The following is a 17044-nucleotide window of genomic DNA, read 5'->3' on the forward strand; positions in this document are numbered from 1 at the left end:
TCATAGACAATTAATTTAATGATTTATTAGGATAAAAAATAACATTTAATTATCTTATCAATAAAATAAAAAATAACACTAACTATCTTTTTTTTTCTCTTTCTTTTTTTCCATTGTTTTTTCTTTTTTTATATATTTATTACAACTAATCACAATCTTAAATAAAAATCCGAAAAGACACTTTGATAATTATCAATCAATTAATACTTTCCTTTTCTCTGTTTATTTAATATTTTTAATACAAAAAGATCTATCTATCTTTATGACGTGACACACGCCAAAAATTAGATGAGATTCCAGTGACTCGGTGGTGGTGAACACTACTATGCATTTCAATTTATTCGCAGAAAAATAAAAATAAAATAAAAAAACTAAACAACTAATAAAATTATTATTTGTTGATATTTTCCTCAGCAACAAAACGTTAATTTTTTTTCATCCGTGAAAATACTTCGTTGAAGATAACGGTGTAACGAAACGAGTCTCAATCTTTTATTGTTTCCAAACAACAACCTGCGAGATTCGACAATACTTCGTGTGTCCTAGATTTCGTTTCACGAATACTGAGGAATTTCCGGAAAGTAAGCTTTTTTATTTCTTTTTTTTTGTACTTGTTTCGTTTTTTTTTTCTTCAATGCCAGAAAAAAATTAACAACAAACACCATTTTTCTTTTATTAGGGGTTTTCTCATATAAGGGTTTTGCAGTGACGCTTCTACTTCTATACTTTCATAGTGAAATTTGGTTCCTTGGAGTAATTTCAGTTTTGTTGGAGTGAATTGTGTTTTTTTCTTTGAATGTTTGCATTTAGGGTTTTGTTATTGTGAGAATACTTGAAGGGTGTTTGTTGATTCATTCATGGAAAGTTCTTCATTTGGTTGTTTGATGATTGAAAGAAAGAGGGTAGTTTGTATTGTGGAGCTTGTTTAGTGTTTAGTGCAGTGTTGTCGGATAACGGATAACGGCGATAGTTGGGATATACTGCTATCGCGAAGCGGAATTTAAACAAACTGTTATTTTATGTGATCTGCGATTGATGATGTTGGGTTAAGAATGGATTTGTGTCGTTTCTTAGCTAAATATTGGAACAGGAGTTCGGAGAATGGTGATGGTTTGTATAGTTTGTCTTTAGAGGATTCGAAATTTGAGAATGTTGAGTCGTCGAGTTACTGTTTATCGTTGGTCAAAGATACACAGAGACAAGAAATGGGAAAAGATGTTTCTTTAGATCGAGGGGGTTTGGATGAGAAGTCTTTGGGTTTGAGTTCCATGGATGGTTTTTCGACAGGAGATATGTCGTCTAATCGAAAGTATAATGAGAGTGATTTGCTGTCTATATCGAACTTAGCCGTGCCATTATCACCATACGAATATGATGATAGCTTTAAGCATGGTGAAGACGGAGATGAGCGAAATAGTGATACTTTTGGCAACCGTGGTTTCTTTCTTCCAGATTTTTCTACCAATGTGGTTCCTATACACAACTCTTTCGGGCATAAAACCTGTTTATCGGCTAAACGTTTTTCCAAGCATGTTAGTAGACCGTTAAATTCATTAGAAAGTTGTTTCATGGCTCAGATATATAAAGAACATGCTAAAATGGAAGAGTTTGTTTTCAGTCCTCTTTCATTATCAAGTACGGCCACAAGATCGTTTCGGGTAAGCAATGGAAGCCGAATAGTCAATAGAGGCAGTGATACTTTGATCAATTCGTCAACTGCGAGTGAGCATAAGTTGCATAAAGCTGGTCGTGCAAAAGACAAAAATGATACCAAGAAGATGAAGCTGGATGCAATTATTGGACGAAATCGAAGGTCAAGCTTTTCTGATGACGTGCTTAGTGGAAAACTCACCCGATATGGTATAATTTCTGATTTAAAGCAAATATCATTAGCCTGCGTTGTGTTTGAAATATCTGTTCATGTATTTCTTGCTCATGCCTGTGTTAAGAACCATGGTTGCAAACTTTTACATTGCGTAAAAATTAGGCCAATGTGAGTGTTATCAAATAGCGGCGCCATGGCCGCTATGACGGATATACATGGCGGTTTCTGGGCTCACCACGATGGTAAATATCGGCCGATATTGCGGTTTTTTCTGCCATAATCTGCTATAACTTCGCTGCAAAGCGGCTGGAATGGCGGGATTTTGGCTCTTCGCAATGGACCGTCATCCTCCATCGACAACACCGAGTAAATGGTGATTTTGATCCTTGAATGTGTCGAGCGATATTACTATAGTCCTTGAATTAATCAAAATTACAAAAACATTCTCCAATGTGTTCAAGAATGTACGCGCACGGATGTTTTTGTAATTTTGACACATTCGGAGAAGATAGTCACTATTTATTGACCGAATTGACTGTTTACTTGATGAACATTCATACTTGATTTCTGTTATGTATTGCGTTTTACACTGATAGTTGTTTGATAGTTGTTTATTAACGCATCTGCAATCATCAGATCCGACGTTTCTCTTCTGCTTTGGGATTTCTCTTGGGATGATAATTTCCATCGTGGGAAATAAAAAAGAAATAATCAAGTTACGAGAATTGTTGAAGCAGAGTGAGAACTTGGTTCAAGACCTTCAAGATGAACTTGATATGAAAGATTCGTTAACCGTGAAGGAGTTACATAACGAAAATTACGGTTCACAAGAAACATGTGATCATTCCTTCAATAGTAAGGAGCTACATGAATTTTCCCCTGAAAAACACGTGGACTGCTCTCCAAGAATAGAATGCAAAGAATCGTCATATGATAAGAAGGAAGAACAAAGTTCGGAATCTATGAGCAAAATTGAAGCAGAGCTTGAAGCTGAACTTGAGAGATTAGGGTTGGACATGAATAATTCAAGCCTTGATAGAAAATTATCTGAGCTTGTTGAGGTGAGCATAACTGTCACATTTTTTAGTATCTACACGATTCTTTGACGCAACTTTGTCTTGAAATATATCGTTTTATTAGTTTTTCCATGTATGAACTTTCTCGTTGAAGACAATGATGGAAATATCAAAGAATGGAAATGACCCTTTTCTATTTATATGCATTCTTATCATTTAGTACATGTTTGGATTGATGTTGAATTTGGCAAAATCAATGTGCCACTGTGATTTTGTTGAAACTCCAAAATGTAACTTCTGTCAAAATCACAGTAACACACCGTGATTCTGCCAAACTCGCTGTCAATCCAAACATATGCTTGTTTGTTCAACTTCTAGTGAAAAATGGAATTGTGGCAGTAACTGAGTTTCTCGCGACTATCTTGTGTTGGTGTGTGGAATAACAACCGGAAAACAATCCTCCCAAAGATATAGATACGGTTTTAGCTCTCTTTGCTTAATGTTTCATGTGTTGTTTTTCCCTAGAAATTCCAACACATTTGCATTTTGTGTTTATGGAAAATACTGATTTTTACTAACATTCATTTGACGAAACCAATGGACGTTTTACCATATGCTATTTCACTCACGTTTGCATTCTTACGTTTTGTAAAATATTATCGATTAAGATGACAACTCTTAAATATGACCATGAGTGTTAACAATGCAATATTTTTGCAGATTGACCCGGACTTTGTAGCAGATTTTGCTCAAGGTGAGTTGCCAGCCAACACGTTCGGTGGAACAGATGCCAATGTCACTACACCTCTTCCTTCAAACTACGGAGTTTCACCGCATGAACTGAGTGTACGTTTGCACGAAGTCATACAACACCAACTCGAGAAACGAGTGAAGGAGCTTGAGATTGCCCTTGAAAATAGCCAAAGGCGAGTAAGGTTTTTGGAATCCAAACATGATGGTAGTTTTGAAAAGGCGTCTTCTCCTACTAAAGGAAACCTGTTGATGGCTCGCGAAGATTGCGAGACTATGTCTCAGCCCTTAATTCTCAATTTATCAGGTGAAGCACTTGATGCATACAATGAAGCCTATGAAGAGTTAATAAAGATAAATGATTCTGAAGACAATTCACCATCAACCAACATTCATGATAGTGATGATGACAACAAAGAAGGTTCACTTTCACATGACTGGCATGCAACAGGTTTTGAGCACAGTTCGGCGACGAACTCGGTAGTTGATGAAGGAAGTCTTTCAAGGGAACCCTATTTTAGCAAGGAGACAATGTTGGAAGGAGAAAGCTTTAGTGAATTAAATGTTAGTGGAGATGAAAGCTGTGATTGTGATAATGATGAGGTGGAGAGGCAATTGATAAGGCAAATTGTTGAGAGAACCAAGAAAGGTTCTCCGCTTTTTCAAAATGCAAAAAAGATATTGTATTCTATGGATGAAGATGAACAACATTGATATCATCTAGTTCTTAGGAATGTAGGAATAGAAAAAGAAAAAAAAGGGTATTACTTATTGAAGAATATAGTAAAAGCTTCATTTGATCTGATCTTGTCCTTGATAATAGTAACTTTTGATTCTACAATTATATTATTACTGTCATCAAGAAACTAGAATGAATATTCTGTCAAAAATGAAAGTAGAATGAATGACCAGGAAGTGGCTTTCCACAACCCATGTCCTTAAAACCGGTGTTTTGAAAAATAAATCAGACATTGAACTAGCTCGGGCTATAGGATAAAACCTCACTCGAACTGTCAAAATAACTGAGGTATAGGAAAGGCTGGTTAAACAAACAGTCCCATATGGTTTGAATTCTTAAACACAGCTTAAAACTGTTATAATGAACAACGGAAATTTATAGATTGCTTGAGGAAGAAACTTAACATGATTGGCTCAGTACATTGGTTACAAATTCTGTGTTTGTTCATTAATTTTCTGAATGATACATACCAGTTTCTACCAGTATATATAAACCCAAACAATGTTTTAAAGCAGTGTCAATGAGACTCAAACTCCTGTGAAGATTTCAATTTATCAAAACATGCAACAAAATTTAGATTCCTGATTCATGACAAAGGGATCGGGCACAGAATAAGAGTCACATTTCTTTCTGATTATACATGCTAGAAAAGAATATCAGGAGCAAATCCACATAATTTTGGTAAACACCTAAAGACTTTCCAAGGCTCCATCAAGCCCGTTTAGCAAAAGCATTCGCTTCATGATCGTCATTCCTGAAATTTTCTTGACCACTTTCACCATGTCCAAGTCCTCCACTGCCATATCCCGCTGCACTTCCAGGGTATTGACTACCAGCAAAACCGTTGCTCGGACCAGCAGCTGTAGCAGAAGCACCACCATAACCACCATCAACAGGAGCAGTACCATAGTTAACAGAATTGCTTTCTACACCACCTACAGCAGCACCATAATTTGCATTACCACTGCCATAACCACCAACACCAGGAGCACTACTATAGTTAACAGAATTGCTTTCTACACCACCTACAGCAGCACCATAACTTGCATTACCACTGCCATAACCACCAACACCAGGAGTACTACTATAGTTAACAGAATTGCTTTCTCCACCACCGTAACTTGCATTGTTACCACCACCATAACCACCCACACTAGGAGCACTACCATAGTTAACAGTATCAGCAGCACCGTAATTCCCATTGTTACCACCGCCATAACCACCAACAGCGGGAGCACTGCCATAGTTAAGAGTATTGCTTTCACCACCACCAACAGCGGGAGCACTGCCATAGTTAAGAGTATTGCTTTCACCACCACCAACAGGAGCACCATAATTTGCATTGTTGCCACCATAACCTCCACTAGTAGTTCCATCATTGTAAGTGCTTCCATAACCACCTCCACCATAACCTCCAGTGACATTACCACCAGCATCACCATACCCACCACCACTTGGAGCAGCACCGTAGGGAGAGTTACCATAACCACCCTGATATCCAGCACCACCACCACCGCCATAGGAAGTGTTTCCATAAGATCCACCAAAACCACCATCACCGCCATATCCTCCACGGGCTCTTTCGTTGGCAAAATTTACACCAACCCGACGGCCATGCAAATCCTGAAAACAAAATTACGCTCAGATAATTGATTCAATATATATGCAAAATTGAATTAACTTGTAAGGTCAAAGAATGGTATGTAACATACCAGGTACCGCCTCACTTGTGAAGTTATAAAGTAGTTTATATTATTGCAGTTAAGTTACTTAGATTTATAGATAAATAAAATACAACATGTAGAAGCATTATAAGTTCCTAATAATGAAAATTTTAACTGGAGACCGTATGAATATCTTCTCACTTATGACCTATGAAATGAAGGAACCACAATAGCAGGTAAGCCTCAAGGATGAGGTTCTCTATCTGTTATGGACTTCACAATGGATTAGCTATTTAATAATACTCAATCTTACAGTTCAAAATAATGAGACAACCAACTAGTTCAAGAAAATTGTCATGATCAGAACCTAAACAAATGGTATTAGTCAGAGTAGTCAATAACGATGCTATCCCTCTATAGCATAGCGGAGCGGAGGCCGACCGCTATGGGAAGAGCCTTAGCGGTGCAGAATACTACAGCGGCAGCTATATATAATAGCGGGATAGCAGAGCAGAACGGTTCCCAGCCCGGACTGGACTGGTTTCTGGTTTGCTATCCTTTTCCCCTCTAAAAAACTGAAAATACCCCTTAAACTTGCAATGTTTTAATGGTAATTGAGTTTTTCAACCAAATTTGAGTTGAGACTCAACCTAAACCTTCCTTCATAGTCATTTATGCACTTCAAGAGCCATGTGTGGTTTGATTTATGAATATTTTATGAGTTGAGCTATTTGTTTAATTTTACATTAAATATATGTTTATAATTATTATATGTAATCTGTCCAAAATATGATCAAATAGAGAAGTCATCCTGCTATACGCTATAGCTATCCAGCTATCCCACTTTTGGAGTCGTCCGCTCCGTGCCGCTATCCGGGAATGATTACTCTGGTATTAGTCACAGCCACATTAGTAGTAACGTAAATAATTAGACACATTTGTAAAAGCTCTACATTTCTAAGGACACATAACAAAAAAGCAACAGCATCTACAAACTCAGACACATGCACCGACAGTTAAAGAAGCGTATAAAATTAACACCTAAGCTTCATTTAATGACTTACCTATGAAATTTCATTATTCGTATGTGTTATGTGTATACGATCATTCTGCAGTTTATTGTTACTAATAATGAAACACTAATAATACTAAGAACAACAGTCTCCACTACCTGTCCATCCAAGGCTTGAATGGCACTTGATGCTTCCTCAACTGTATTGTAAGTAATAAAGCCAAATCCTTTTGACCTACCAGTTTCACGATCCATAATTATCCTCACTACAACATCAATGAGGTTAAACAGCAATTAGTAATGACTTCAATCAACACAAATGACTGCAACAGTTTTTCAATTGAATTCCCGTCCCCCCTAAAAGTATTTATAAAAGGCAGAAGAAAAGTGGATAATCTGACTACTCACCATCAACAACTTCACCGTATCTTGCAAAAACTTCCCTCAAACTTTGTTCATCCGTAGAATAAGAAACACCTGTAACACATATGTAATGTAATTATTCTTAATCACTATAAGTATTATCAACTATAACTATAAAGTTTCTACCTGTCCTGGACACGACAGGGCCTAAAACAAGGGTCTAAAACAAGGGTCAAACCCATTACGGATTTATGACAGCAAAAGTATCTTGCTTTTACAAGAGATTGACTGCACAACTAGGTAGCACCAAAAATTCAAATCGAAGGCATGTTTGGTGTTTGTCATGTGTCGTGTTCAACTCAGACACATAGATTTATATTCAATCAGTTCTACTGTCCTAAACTATTTAGCAGTGTCTACGTGTTCGGTGTTTTTGTTGTGTCGGTGCTTTATAGCTTCACAGCTTAAACTGTGAACCTCCAACAAGGTTTCCTTTCAATCTATGAAGCACAGACACCGGAAACACAACACCGACACTGACCCATCGACACCGGTAATAATTTGAAAAAAATGAATAATTTAATCGCATTAACAAGTGTCAATGTCGGTTTCAAACACTGACATTTTTCGGAGGTGCCGGTGCTATAAAGCTTAGTAAAAACAAAACACCATGTGTATGCAAAATAGAGTAGATTGTAATTAAAACTCACCTCCTACAAACAGCTTTGTAGATGGAGTACTCGAAAAGCACCGTATGGCTTGGAAAACAGACGGGAAAGAACGTAACTTAAACTCAGAACTGATCTTCACATTTGCTGCATTTCTTATTATATTCCCAACTCTACCAAAGAAAGCCATTTCTGCAACCTAATGAAAATTATCAAAAAATTAACTATATTTCATTAATCACATTCAGAATACAACATAAACACACAAAATCTGAACATACAATCTATACCTAAAACCACAAACATCAATAAACCCTGAAGGAAAAATCAACAAAATAACATAAAATCTCAATAAACTTAACAAAAAGTTGAAAATTTTTCTCATCCCGTTAATCTTATGGTTTTTATTCAAGAACCAGAAAGAGATTTTGTGAATCTATGATCAAAGATAAAACTAATGTAATGGAAAAGGATCATAACAAAACTTTCATCTTATACAAAGAAAGTGAAGCTGTAATTGAAGACAAGCATAAAGAAAAGGTTGGAGGAAGAGAACGTACCTTGGATTTGTTCTCGGTGATTTTCTCTTCTGCTTAAACCCTAGAGAGGTTTTGCAAAAGGGGTTTAAGAGAACCTTGTTGTTGTTTGAATTGATATCAACCGTTGATTCTTACAAGAGATAATATAAACTAGCCCTTGGATGCTTTCTTTCTTATATGAAGAGTATTTTTGTCAAAGTAGGGATATTTATTTATTTTTTATAAATCGAATATTTTTACACGAAATTAAAGTGTTATGTCTCTAAGATTGAATTCAAATTGAAGATATTTGATTAAGTCGAAAAAGATATGTCACTTCATCCAAATGATCTTAGATAGGGATATTTATTTTTGAGAATTTATTTTTATTAGAATGTTTAATGGATGAAATGTTATTATTTCAATTATCCCACTATGTTTGCTTGTCAAGAAAAAATATTTGTAATATTCATTCATTTTCAATAATTATTTGTGATGAAATAATGTTATTTATGTAAAACTTTCAAACGGATAATACCTTTGTCAATGTGTCTTGTGTAAGTGAATTACATATAATTACATTGATTTGATTTTCTATTGTTGATGGATTGTGGAGTGACGGAATAAGATTTATTACGATACAATTTTTATTTATTTATTGATGTTTTGGTGATATTTAATTTATGTTTATAAAATTGTTGGTAATCGAAAGATGGTCATTATATATAAATTATTTGGGAATTCTATCTCTAACTAAGGTATGATATAAGTTTTTTTTCAATACATTCATTTATGTTTAATATTATTGAATTTGATATATGAATATAAACGGTGAGTGACTCAAATTATCGATAGACGGAATTTTAGTAGCGTATTCAACGATTGTCATATTTATCTACTTTAACTCGAGGAATTAGATTTCCTTCTTAGTGTGCACGTCCTCTGAAAAATACTCCTCTAAAGATTTATCCCTGAACACTGCCTAAATAATCTCAACACCAATATCCTTTAGGACCTGATCCATGACATTCATGAATGTTACCTCTGGGCTGATTTGTTAAACATGTATTTTAATTCTGTTCATATCCATATGATTTCATTTTTACCGATCATTATGCCTTATTATTTAATCTTTGAATTAAATTTGTGCATAAATTAAAATTGATTTAGAATATTATTATTTTGTTAAGCAATTGTATAAGAGATCTTATTTATTTAATTTTGTTCTCTCATATAATTGAGTTACTATGTCTAATGATCGTTATAATTTTGATTAATTTTGATTAGCCACAACATCCTTAAATTAATTGAGATTATTTTTTTAAAGTTTTGAGATCACATAAATTATTAGACATAAAATTGTAATTAATTATACGTGGTATAATGAATTTTATCCTACAGGAATTTTTATTATATTTGTATGATTAACTGGGAAAAAATGTCAAAATGTTTTCATAACTTGCCCACAGGAATTATGAATTGGTACATAATTTGATAGTTTTATCATAAAGTATTAATTTTGGATAGAAAAACAAAATTATATCATGCACGTAAAGTGTGAGGTTTAAAAAATCTATCGCAATTTTTTTAAATCTTATTACATTAAAATTTAGCCCACAAGTAATTTTTATGTTGCAAGATTTATTTTATGGTATGTTTATATTGATAATACATACAATTTGGATAATATTTATGCCTCAAATTTTGACATCAATTTTGTTTATCTTTTTAGCTTCTCAACCTGCTGATTTTTCTGATATCCGATGTGATATTCCTGAGCTCAGAGGAGATAACTATAAGGTGTGCGTGAACACATAATAAAAATGCATGACATTTCAGCTCAACTTAAGAAACTTGAGGTTGATATGTCTGACTCCTTCCTGGTGCACTATATTCTGAACTCTTTTCCGGTTGAGTATGGGCCTTTCAAGATCTCCTACAATACACAAAAAGACAAATGGTCAATCAATGAATTAATGACCATGTGTGTTCAGGAAGAAGAAAGGCTTGTAATGGAACAGAGTGAGAGTGCATTATTGACAAGCACTCGCGGGAAGAACAAAGCTTTCAAAACTGACAAGTCACAAGCCAATCAGAAAGGGAAATTCAAAATACCACCGCAAGATGATATCAAGAAAGAAGCAAGGTGTTACTTCTGTAAAAAGGGAGGACACATGAAGAAGGAATGCGCTGGATTCAAAGAATGGCTTGAGAAGAAAGGTAATTTAGTCTCATTTGTTTGTTATGAATCTAATATGACCGATGTTAATATTAACACCTGATGGATTGATTCTGGATCAACAATTCGTATAACAAATTCCTTGCAGGGTATGCAAAACCTAAGGAAGCTAGTGGGAAGTGAGCGGACTGTCCTATCAGGAAGCAGGATGGGCTCACATGTGGAAGCTATTGGAACTTGCAATTTAATTTTGAATAATGGTTTTGTTTTGAAATTAGAAAGGACCTTTTATGTACCAAGTTTCTCATGAAACTTGATTTCAGTTTCTAGACTTGTACCTTTTGGATATTCCTTTAATTTTAAAGATACCTTGTTTGAATTATTTTATAATTCGGAATGTGTTGGGAATGATATATTGTCTGATGGTCTTTATCATATTAATTTACAAATCGAATCCATTTATAGTTCAATGCATGTTCAAACTCGCACTAAGCGGTGTAATATTAATGAGAATTCTTCTATGTTATGGCATCGGAGATTAAGACATATCTCCATAGAGAGAATTAAAAGGTTAGTAAAAGACGGGATACTTAATACTCTAGATTTTGCTGACTTTGAAACTTGTGTTGACTGCATTAAGGGAAAACAGACCAACATGTCTAAGAAAGGTGCCAATAGAAGTTCAAGTATATTAAAAATAATTCATACAAACATATGTTGTCCTGATATGGATGCACATGGCCAGAAATATTTCATCACTTTCATAAATGAATACTCACGATATATGAATATTTATTTGCTTAACAATAAATATGAAGCATTGGATGCCTTCAAAGTCTTTAAGGCTGAAGTTGAGAACTGAAATTCTGGTGTAGTCAGAGTCCAGATGTTCTACTCCAAGTAATGACATCTAATCCAACATTGTTACTAATACAACAAGACAGTTATACAAAGTAAAACCCAGTACTGATAAGCACATATTCACAGATGTCACGACATCTGCTACTATATCATCATAGAATGGAAGAACACCCAGTTCTGTCCATCTGGTACAACGACACAACAAAGATCAAACATAGCACTTACTTCTATTGAGCCTGCACAGTTAACAGCATGATGTCTCACCATTGATTTGAACATCACCTGTTACAGCATTACAGGTTGACCTTATTTTATAACAGACAGAATTATAACGTGTAGAAGGTAAAAACACAAGTAATTGTTAACCCAGTTCGGTGCAACATCACCTACTCTGGGGGCATACCAAGCCAGGAAGAAGATCCACTATCAGCAGTATTAATTCAGAGCTAAACTCCCCCATTTACAACTCTTCACTTAATCCCTACCCAATGCAATATATACCTAGGAACTCCTAGATAGAAACCTCCAGTTTCCATTCCTATCACTACAAATACAATGTAATGTTAAACAACTTGAACATGCTTCACAGCTTCGTTCAAGAACATAACAACTCTTGCCTACAGGCTTTGAGTTACAAATAATCTCATGCTTTCAAGCACTGAGAAACACATGGTAATCTTCCCACAGGTTGGGAGGTTTACCTCACACACACCCCTAATTTTACATTCTTTGAGGCTTACAAAACCTAGGTTATAATATGCTATTTATAACCTAAGCACCCAACTGGATTTGGGCCTTCAGAAATCGCAGCAAACTTCTTCTTTGCTGTTACAAAGTCAGCAGAAAATTTCTGCTACAAATAAGGTCTTCAAGATTTTAGTTCCTAAAATCTCTCCATATATAGTTCCTAAAATATCTCCATATTTAGAAACTGTTTATTCTGATTGAGTCTTCAAGACCTCCACAAATAACGCCACATAGGATTCTAACTAATCACAGAATAACAGAATTAACTAATTCAGTTTTATACACAGGCGTTCCTAAAATTAAGGTTAAGCAAGTTAACCTAATTTCCACATATTAGGGTGCTAACAAATAGGCTATTTGTTAGGTTCATTAATTGTAGCTCAGTTGTTAGTTTCCTGGATTTTAGATCAGCTGTTGGATTCCTGAAGAATAGCCTGAGAAAAATCCTGAAACAGAAAAACTAACCATCCTACAATTTAGCATATGCTGTCAGGAATGAATGTCACAACATTCAGTTTGACGTCCAGAACATAGACCATATGCTAAGTCTGTTATTTTCCTTAAAATAGACTGTGCTAAATACTGTACTGTAAAAGACCAACCAGTCTATACTTCAGTATCAACTTACAGTAATAAATGTCAAGACATCCAGTTTGACATTTTCACAATGGGCCTTATGCCAGGTCTGTTATCCTCCTGAAGAACAGACTGAATTAAATACTGAACTGAAGCAGAAAAACCAACTTGCCTATTATTCAGTATATGTTGTCACTGATGAATGTCACAACATCCAGTTTGACATTCAGACAGTAGGCCTTATGCCAGGTCTGTTATTCCCTTGATAAACAGGCTGAACTACATACTGAGTTATAACAGCCAACCAGCTATTCTATACCTCAGTATCTGCTGTCAGGGATGAATGTCATACTATCCAGCCAGGTTGACATTCAGTAAATCCTGTATTAGCTAAACCTGCAGCATACTACTCAAGTATGTCATGACATCAGTCAAGACATCATAGTACAGTTAGTGTTTTAGCACAACATGCAGTCAATCAAACATCTACAAAGCATGTCATGACATCAGTCAAGACATTAGACTCCAATTAGTGTTTTAACATAAAATGCAGTCAATCAAACATCTACAAGAACCAGTGTGGAAAACAAATAAAGATAGTGAGATCAGATCGGGATGGTGAATACTATGGTAGATACACTGAGAGTGGACAAGCACCTGGTTCATTTTCTAAGTTTCTTCAAGAACATGGGATTGTTTCCCAATACACCATGCCCGATTCTCCGAACCAAAATGGTGTTGCAGAAAGAAGAAACCGAACATTATTGAACATGGTGCGGAGTATGCTTAACAACTCTAATCTTCCTAAATCATTGTGGAATGAAGCACTAAAGAAGGTTGTGTATATTCTAAACTGGGTTCCATCCAAGGTTGTCTCAAAGACACCATTTGAGTTATTTAAAGGATGGAAGCCGAGTTTACGACATATGCGCGTTTGGGGATGTCCGTCTGAGGTGAGGATTTATAACCCACAAGAAAAGAAACTAGATCCGAGGACCACTAGTGGGTATTTCATTGGATATGCCGAAAGGTCTAAAGGTTATAGATTTTAACGTCCATCTCATACAACTAGGATTGTGGAGTCAAGAAATGCAAAGTTTCTTGAAAATCATTTGACTAGTGGGAGCGATCAAATCAAAAATTCAATTTTTGTGCATGATCATATAGAGTATGAACCTTCCACTTCAAGTAATAGATTGGTTACTATTTACAACATCCCTCAAGTGGATGTTGATCAACCAATCATCGAGACTCCACAAGCTACTGATGATCCAGTAAATCAAGTTGGTCATCAAGATGATGAATAATTAGTTAAACAACAAGATCCACAAGAAAATGTTGATCAAACATTAAGAAGATCTACTAGGACAAGAAAATCAGCTATTCCTAATGATTACATTGTGTATCTACAAGAATCTGACTATAATGTTGGAGCTGAGAATGATCCTGAGAGCTTTAGACAAGCCATGAGTTGCAAAGAGTCAAATTTGTGGTATGATGCCATGAATGATGAAATGAATTCCATGAAAAACAATGACGTATGGGATCTTGTAGAGTTACCTAATGGGGAAAAGGCCATTGGTTGTAAATGGGTCTTTAAAACCAAGAAAGATTCATTAGGCAACATTGAGAGATACAAGGCCAGACTCGTTGCTAAGGGACTTACTCAAAAGGAGGGAATCAATTACGCTGATATTTTTTCTCCTGTATCTAAGAAAGATTCTCTTCGTGTCATCTTGGCATTAGTTGCACATTTTGACTTTGAGTTTCATCAAATGGATATGAAAATAACCTTTCTTAAGGGTGATTTAAAGGAGGAGGTTTATATGAAACAACCTGAAGGTTTCTCTTCTAATAGTGGTGAGCATTTGGTTTGCAAGCTTAAGAGATCCATATATGGTTTAAAACAAGCCTCTCGTCAATGGTATCTTAAATTCCATGAAATGATATCTTCATCTGGGTTTATTGAAAACCCCATGGATCAATGTATATACCAGAAGGTCAGTGAGAGTAAAATTTATTTTCTCATTTCGTATGTGGATGACATACTACTTGCAACCAATGATAAAGGTTTTCTACATGAGGTGAAACAATTCCTCTCTAAAAACTTTAATATGAAGGATATGGGTAAGGCATCTTATGTCATTGGCATTAAGATCCATAGAGATATACTTCGAGGAATTTTGGGTCTATCACAAGAAACCTACATCAATAAAGTTTTAGAGAGATTTAGAATGAAAGATTGTTCACCAAGTGTTGCACCCATTGTCAAGGGCGATAGATTTAATTTGAATCAATGCCCTAAGAATGATTTTGAGCGGGAACAAATGAAGAACATTCCATATGCTTATGTTGTTGGAAGTCTCATGTATGCTCAAGTATGCACAAGGCCCGACATTGCATTTGCTGTTGGAATCTTAGGAAGATATCAGAGTAATCCAGGTATGGATCACTGGAAAGCTGCAAAGAAGGTGTTGAGATATCTTAAAGGAACAAAAGATTACATGCTAATGTATAGGCAGACGGACAATCTTGATGTGATCGGCTATTCAGACTTCGACTTTGCTGGTTGTGTTAATTCTCGCAAATCAACATCAGGATATATTTTTATGATGGCTGATGGAGCTATTTCATGGAGAAGTACTAAGCAAACCTTGGTTGCTACTTCTACTATGGAAGACGAGTTTGTCTCCTATTTTGAGGCTACTTCTCACGGTGTATGGCTTAAGAGTTTTATTTCTGGGCTTAGAATCATGGATTCTATTTCTAAATCTCTAAAGATTTTTTGCGATAATTCAGCAACTGTCTTTATGGCTAAGAACAATAAAAGTGGAAGTCGAAGCAAGCACATCGACATAAAGTATTTAGCCATTAGAGAAAGAGTTAAAGATAAAATAGTAGTTATTAATCACATTAGTACTGATTTAATGATCGCTGATCCTTTGACTAAGGGCATGCCACCAATAAAATTTAAGGATCATGTAGAGAACACGGGACTTGGGTCCTCCTTATGATTGTATACATACAGTTTATTAATAAAACTCTTATATTGTGATGTTTTCTCATTTTCATGCGCACATCAGTTTGAGAAAATATGTTACATCTGGACCAAGAGTAAACATTGATTTATTCATCAAGTTAGTTACCACATTACAAATATATACTTGAAAATAGACATGTTGTAATACATAGATGAGGCTACTCGCTTTAAGAGGGACTATCTCTATGACTCACATATTTATTTCTTGAGTAAGTTTTCCATGACTCATTTATGCCAATAATCAATTCTATGGACCAAGTGGGAGAATGTAATGGTTTCTTATTTTTATTATATTAATTATTAATAATAAAAAACCAATTTAATGTGGTCCATAGTTTTAAGATTTTTGTTCTGAAAAGGGTATGATTTATTTTGGTTTTAATGTAAATTGATATGACCATTTAATTGGGTGGTAATGAGTTTTAATGACTTTAAATTCTTGATGGTAGAATCAAGACTATTGTCATACCCCAAAAATTGCCCATTAATATTTCAAGACATTTCAGGGCACTCCGACTCATTTTTATGACACTTAAAGGAACAAAGACCCAGCTCGCGAATGACCCAAAATGGCCTACTCGCTACACGCTCACCTAGTGATAATATGAAAGTGGTTTATTTGGAAGCGGAGGAAAAGGGGTGCAAAAAGGAAAGAAAACCAACCAAACAGCAAAGCCCAACCCAAAGTACAAGAACACGGGTGTGGCATCTGTGACGAGCGTCACAGAGGCTGTGACGAGCGTCACGCCTCGCACACCCCTGTGACGGGCGTCACACATGGTGTGACGAACGTCACACCATTCCCCTACTTTGTGGGCGCAGGCAACGCTTCGGAGACTTGAAGATCCGTTGAGGAATGTTGGGCCCTGCATCCACTATATCCATGCGCACGTTGAAGACTTTTTGGGCAGCATGCATGACCTAATGACACTAATATAAATAGCCACCTTGAAAACCTAAAAAGGGGAGCTTTGGCCGAGATTCTTTTTCCTTTGCCGTTTTCGCCTTTGCATTTGTTCTTCTTTTCCAGCAGCTTAGGCATTGTGTTTTACAAGTGCTACACTATTTCTTTTGCAATTCCTGATT

The 17044-nt window shown here is 35.6% G+C and overlaps 2 protein-coding genes across 3 annotated transcripts; one reads left to right on the forward strand and one right to left on the reverse strand.

The window, feature by feature from the left end:
* Positions 1 to 286: 286 nt before the first annotated feature.
* LOC127085502 (uncharacterized) lies at positions 287 to 4396 on the forward strand. 2 transcript variants are annotated; one of them, XM_051026019.1, is made up of 4 exons: positions 287 to 581; positions 680 to 1860; positions 2462 to 2886; positions 3562 to 4396. In XM_051026019.1, the coding sequence occupies exons 2-4, from the start codon at positions 1053 to 1055 to the stop codon at positions 4303 to 4305; spliced, it is 1977 nt and encodes a 658-aa protein (XP_050881976.1). In that variant the 5' UTR covers positions 287 to 581; positions 680 to 1052; the 3' UTR covers positions 4306 to 4396. The 2 variants fall into 2 exon arrangements, with proteins under 2 accessions (XP_050881976.1, XP_050881977.1); XM_051026020.1 differs by having other exon boundaries at positions 379 to 581; positions 811 to 1860.
* Positions 4397 to 4851: 455 nt separating this feature from the next.
* Positions 4852 to 8758, reverse strand: LOC127085503 (glycine-rich RNA-binding protein 3, mitochondrial). The gene is made up of 5 exons (XM_051026021.1): positions 8598 to 8758; positions 8080 to 8236; positions 7415 to 7483; positions 7166 to 7272; positions 4852 to 5953 (listed from the first exon to the last, which is right to left on the reverse strand). The coding sequence occupies exons 2-5, from the start codon at positions 8225 to 8227 to the stop codon at positions 5042 to 5044; spliced, it is 1236 nt and encodes a 411-aa protein (XP_050881978.1). The 5' UTR covers positions 8228 to 8236; positions 8598 to 8758; the 3' UTR covers positions 4852 to 5041.
* Positions 8759 to 17044: the final 8286 nt, after the last annotated feature.

This window comes from Lathyrus oleraceus, chromosome 5 (genome assembly GCF_024323335.1).
Source record: "Lathyrus oleraceus cultivar Zhongwan6 chromosome 5, CAAS_Psat_ZW6_1.0, whole genome shotgun sequence".
NCBI classification, from domain to species: Eukaryota; Viridiplantae; Streptophyta; class Magnoliopsida; order Fabales; family Fabaceae; genus Lathyrus; species Lathyrus oleraceus.

Excerpts from the sequence above, each read along its gene's own strand:
- LOC127085502 (XM_051026019.1), top strand. The coding sequence starts at position 1,053 with ATGGATTTGTGTCGTTTCTTAGCTAAATATTGGAACAGGAGTTCGGAG. Across the intron at positions 1,861-2,461 it reads TGGAAAACTCACCCGATATG|ATCCGACGTTTCTCTTCTGC; the intron begins GTATAATTTCTG and ends TGCAATCATCAG. Across the intron at positions 2,887-3,561 it reads AATTATCTGAGCTTGTTGAG|ATTGACCCGGACTTTGTAGC; the intron begins GTGAGCATAACT and ends ATATTTTTGCAG.
- LOC127085503 (XM_051026021.1), bottom strand. The coding sequence starts at position 8,227 with ATGGCTTTCTTTGGTAGAGTTGGGAATATAATAAGAAATGCAGCAAAT. Across the intron at positions 7,484-8,079 it reads TACAAAGCTGTTTGTAGGAG|GTGTTTCTTATTCTACGGAT; the intron begins GTGAGTTTTAAT and ends TATGTGTTACAG. Across the intron at positions 7,273-7,414 it reads ATACGGTGAAGTTGTTGATG|TGAGGATAATTATGGATCGT; the intron begins GTGAGTAGTCAG and ends TTGATGTTGTAG.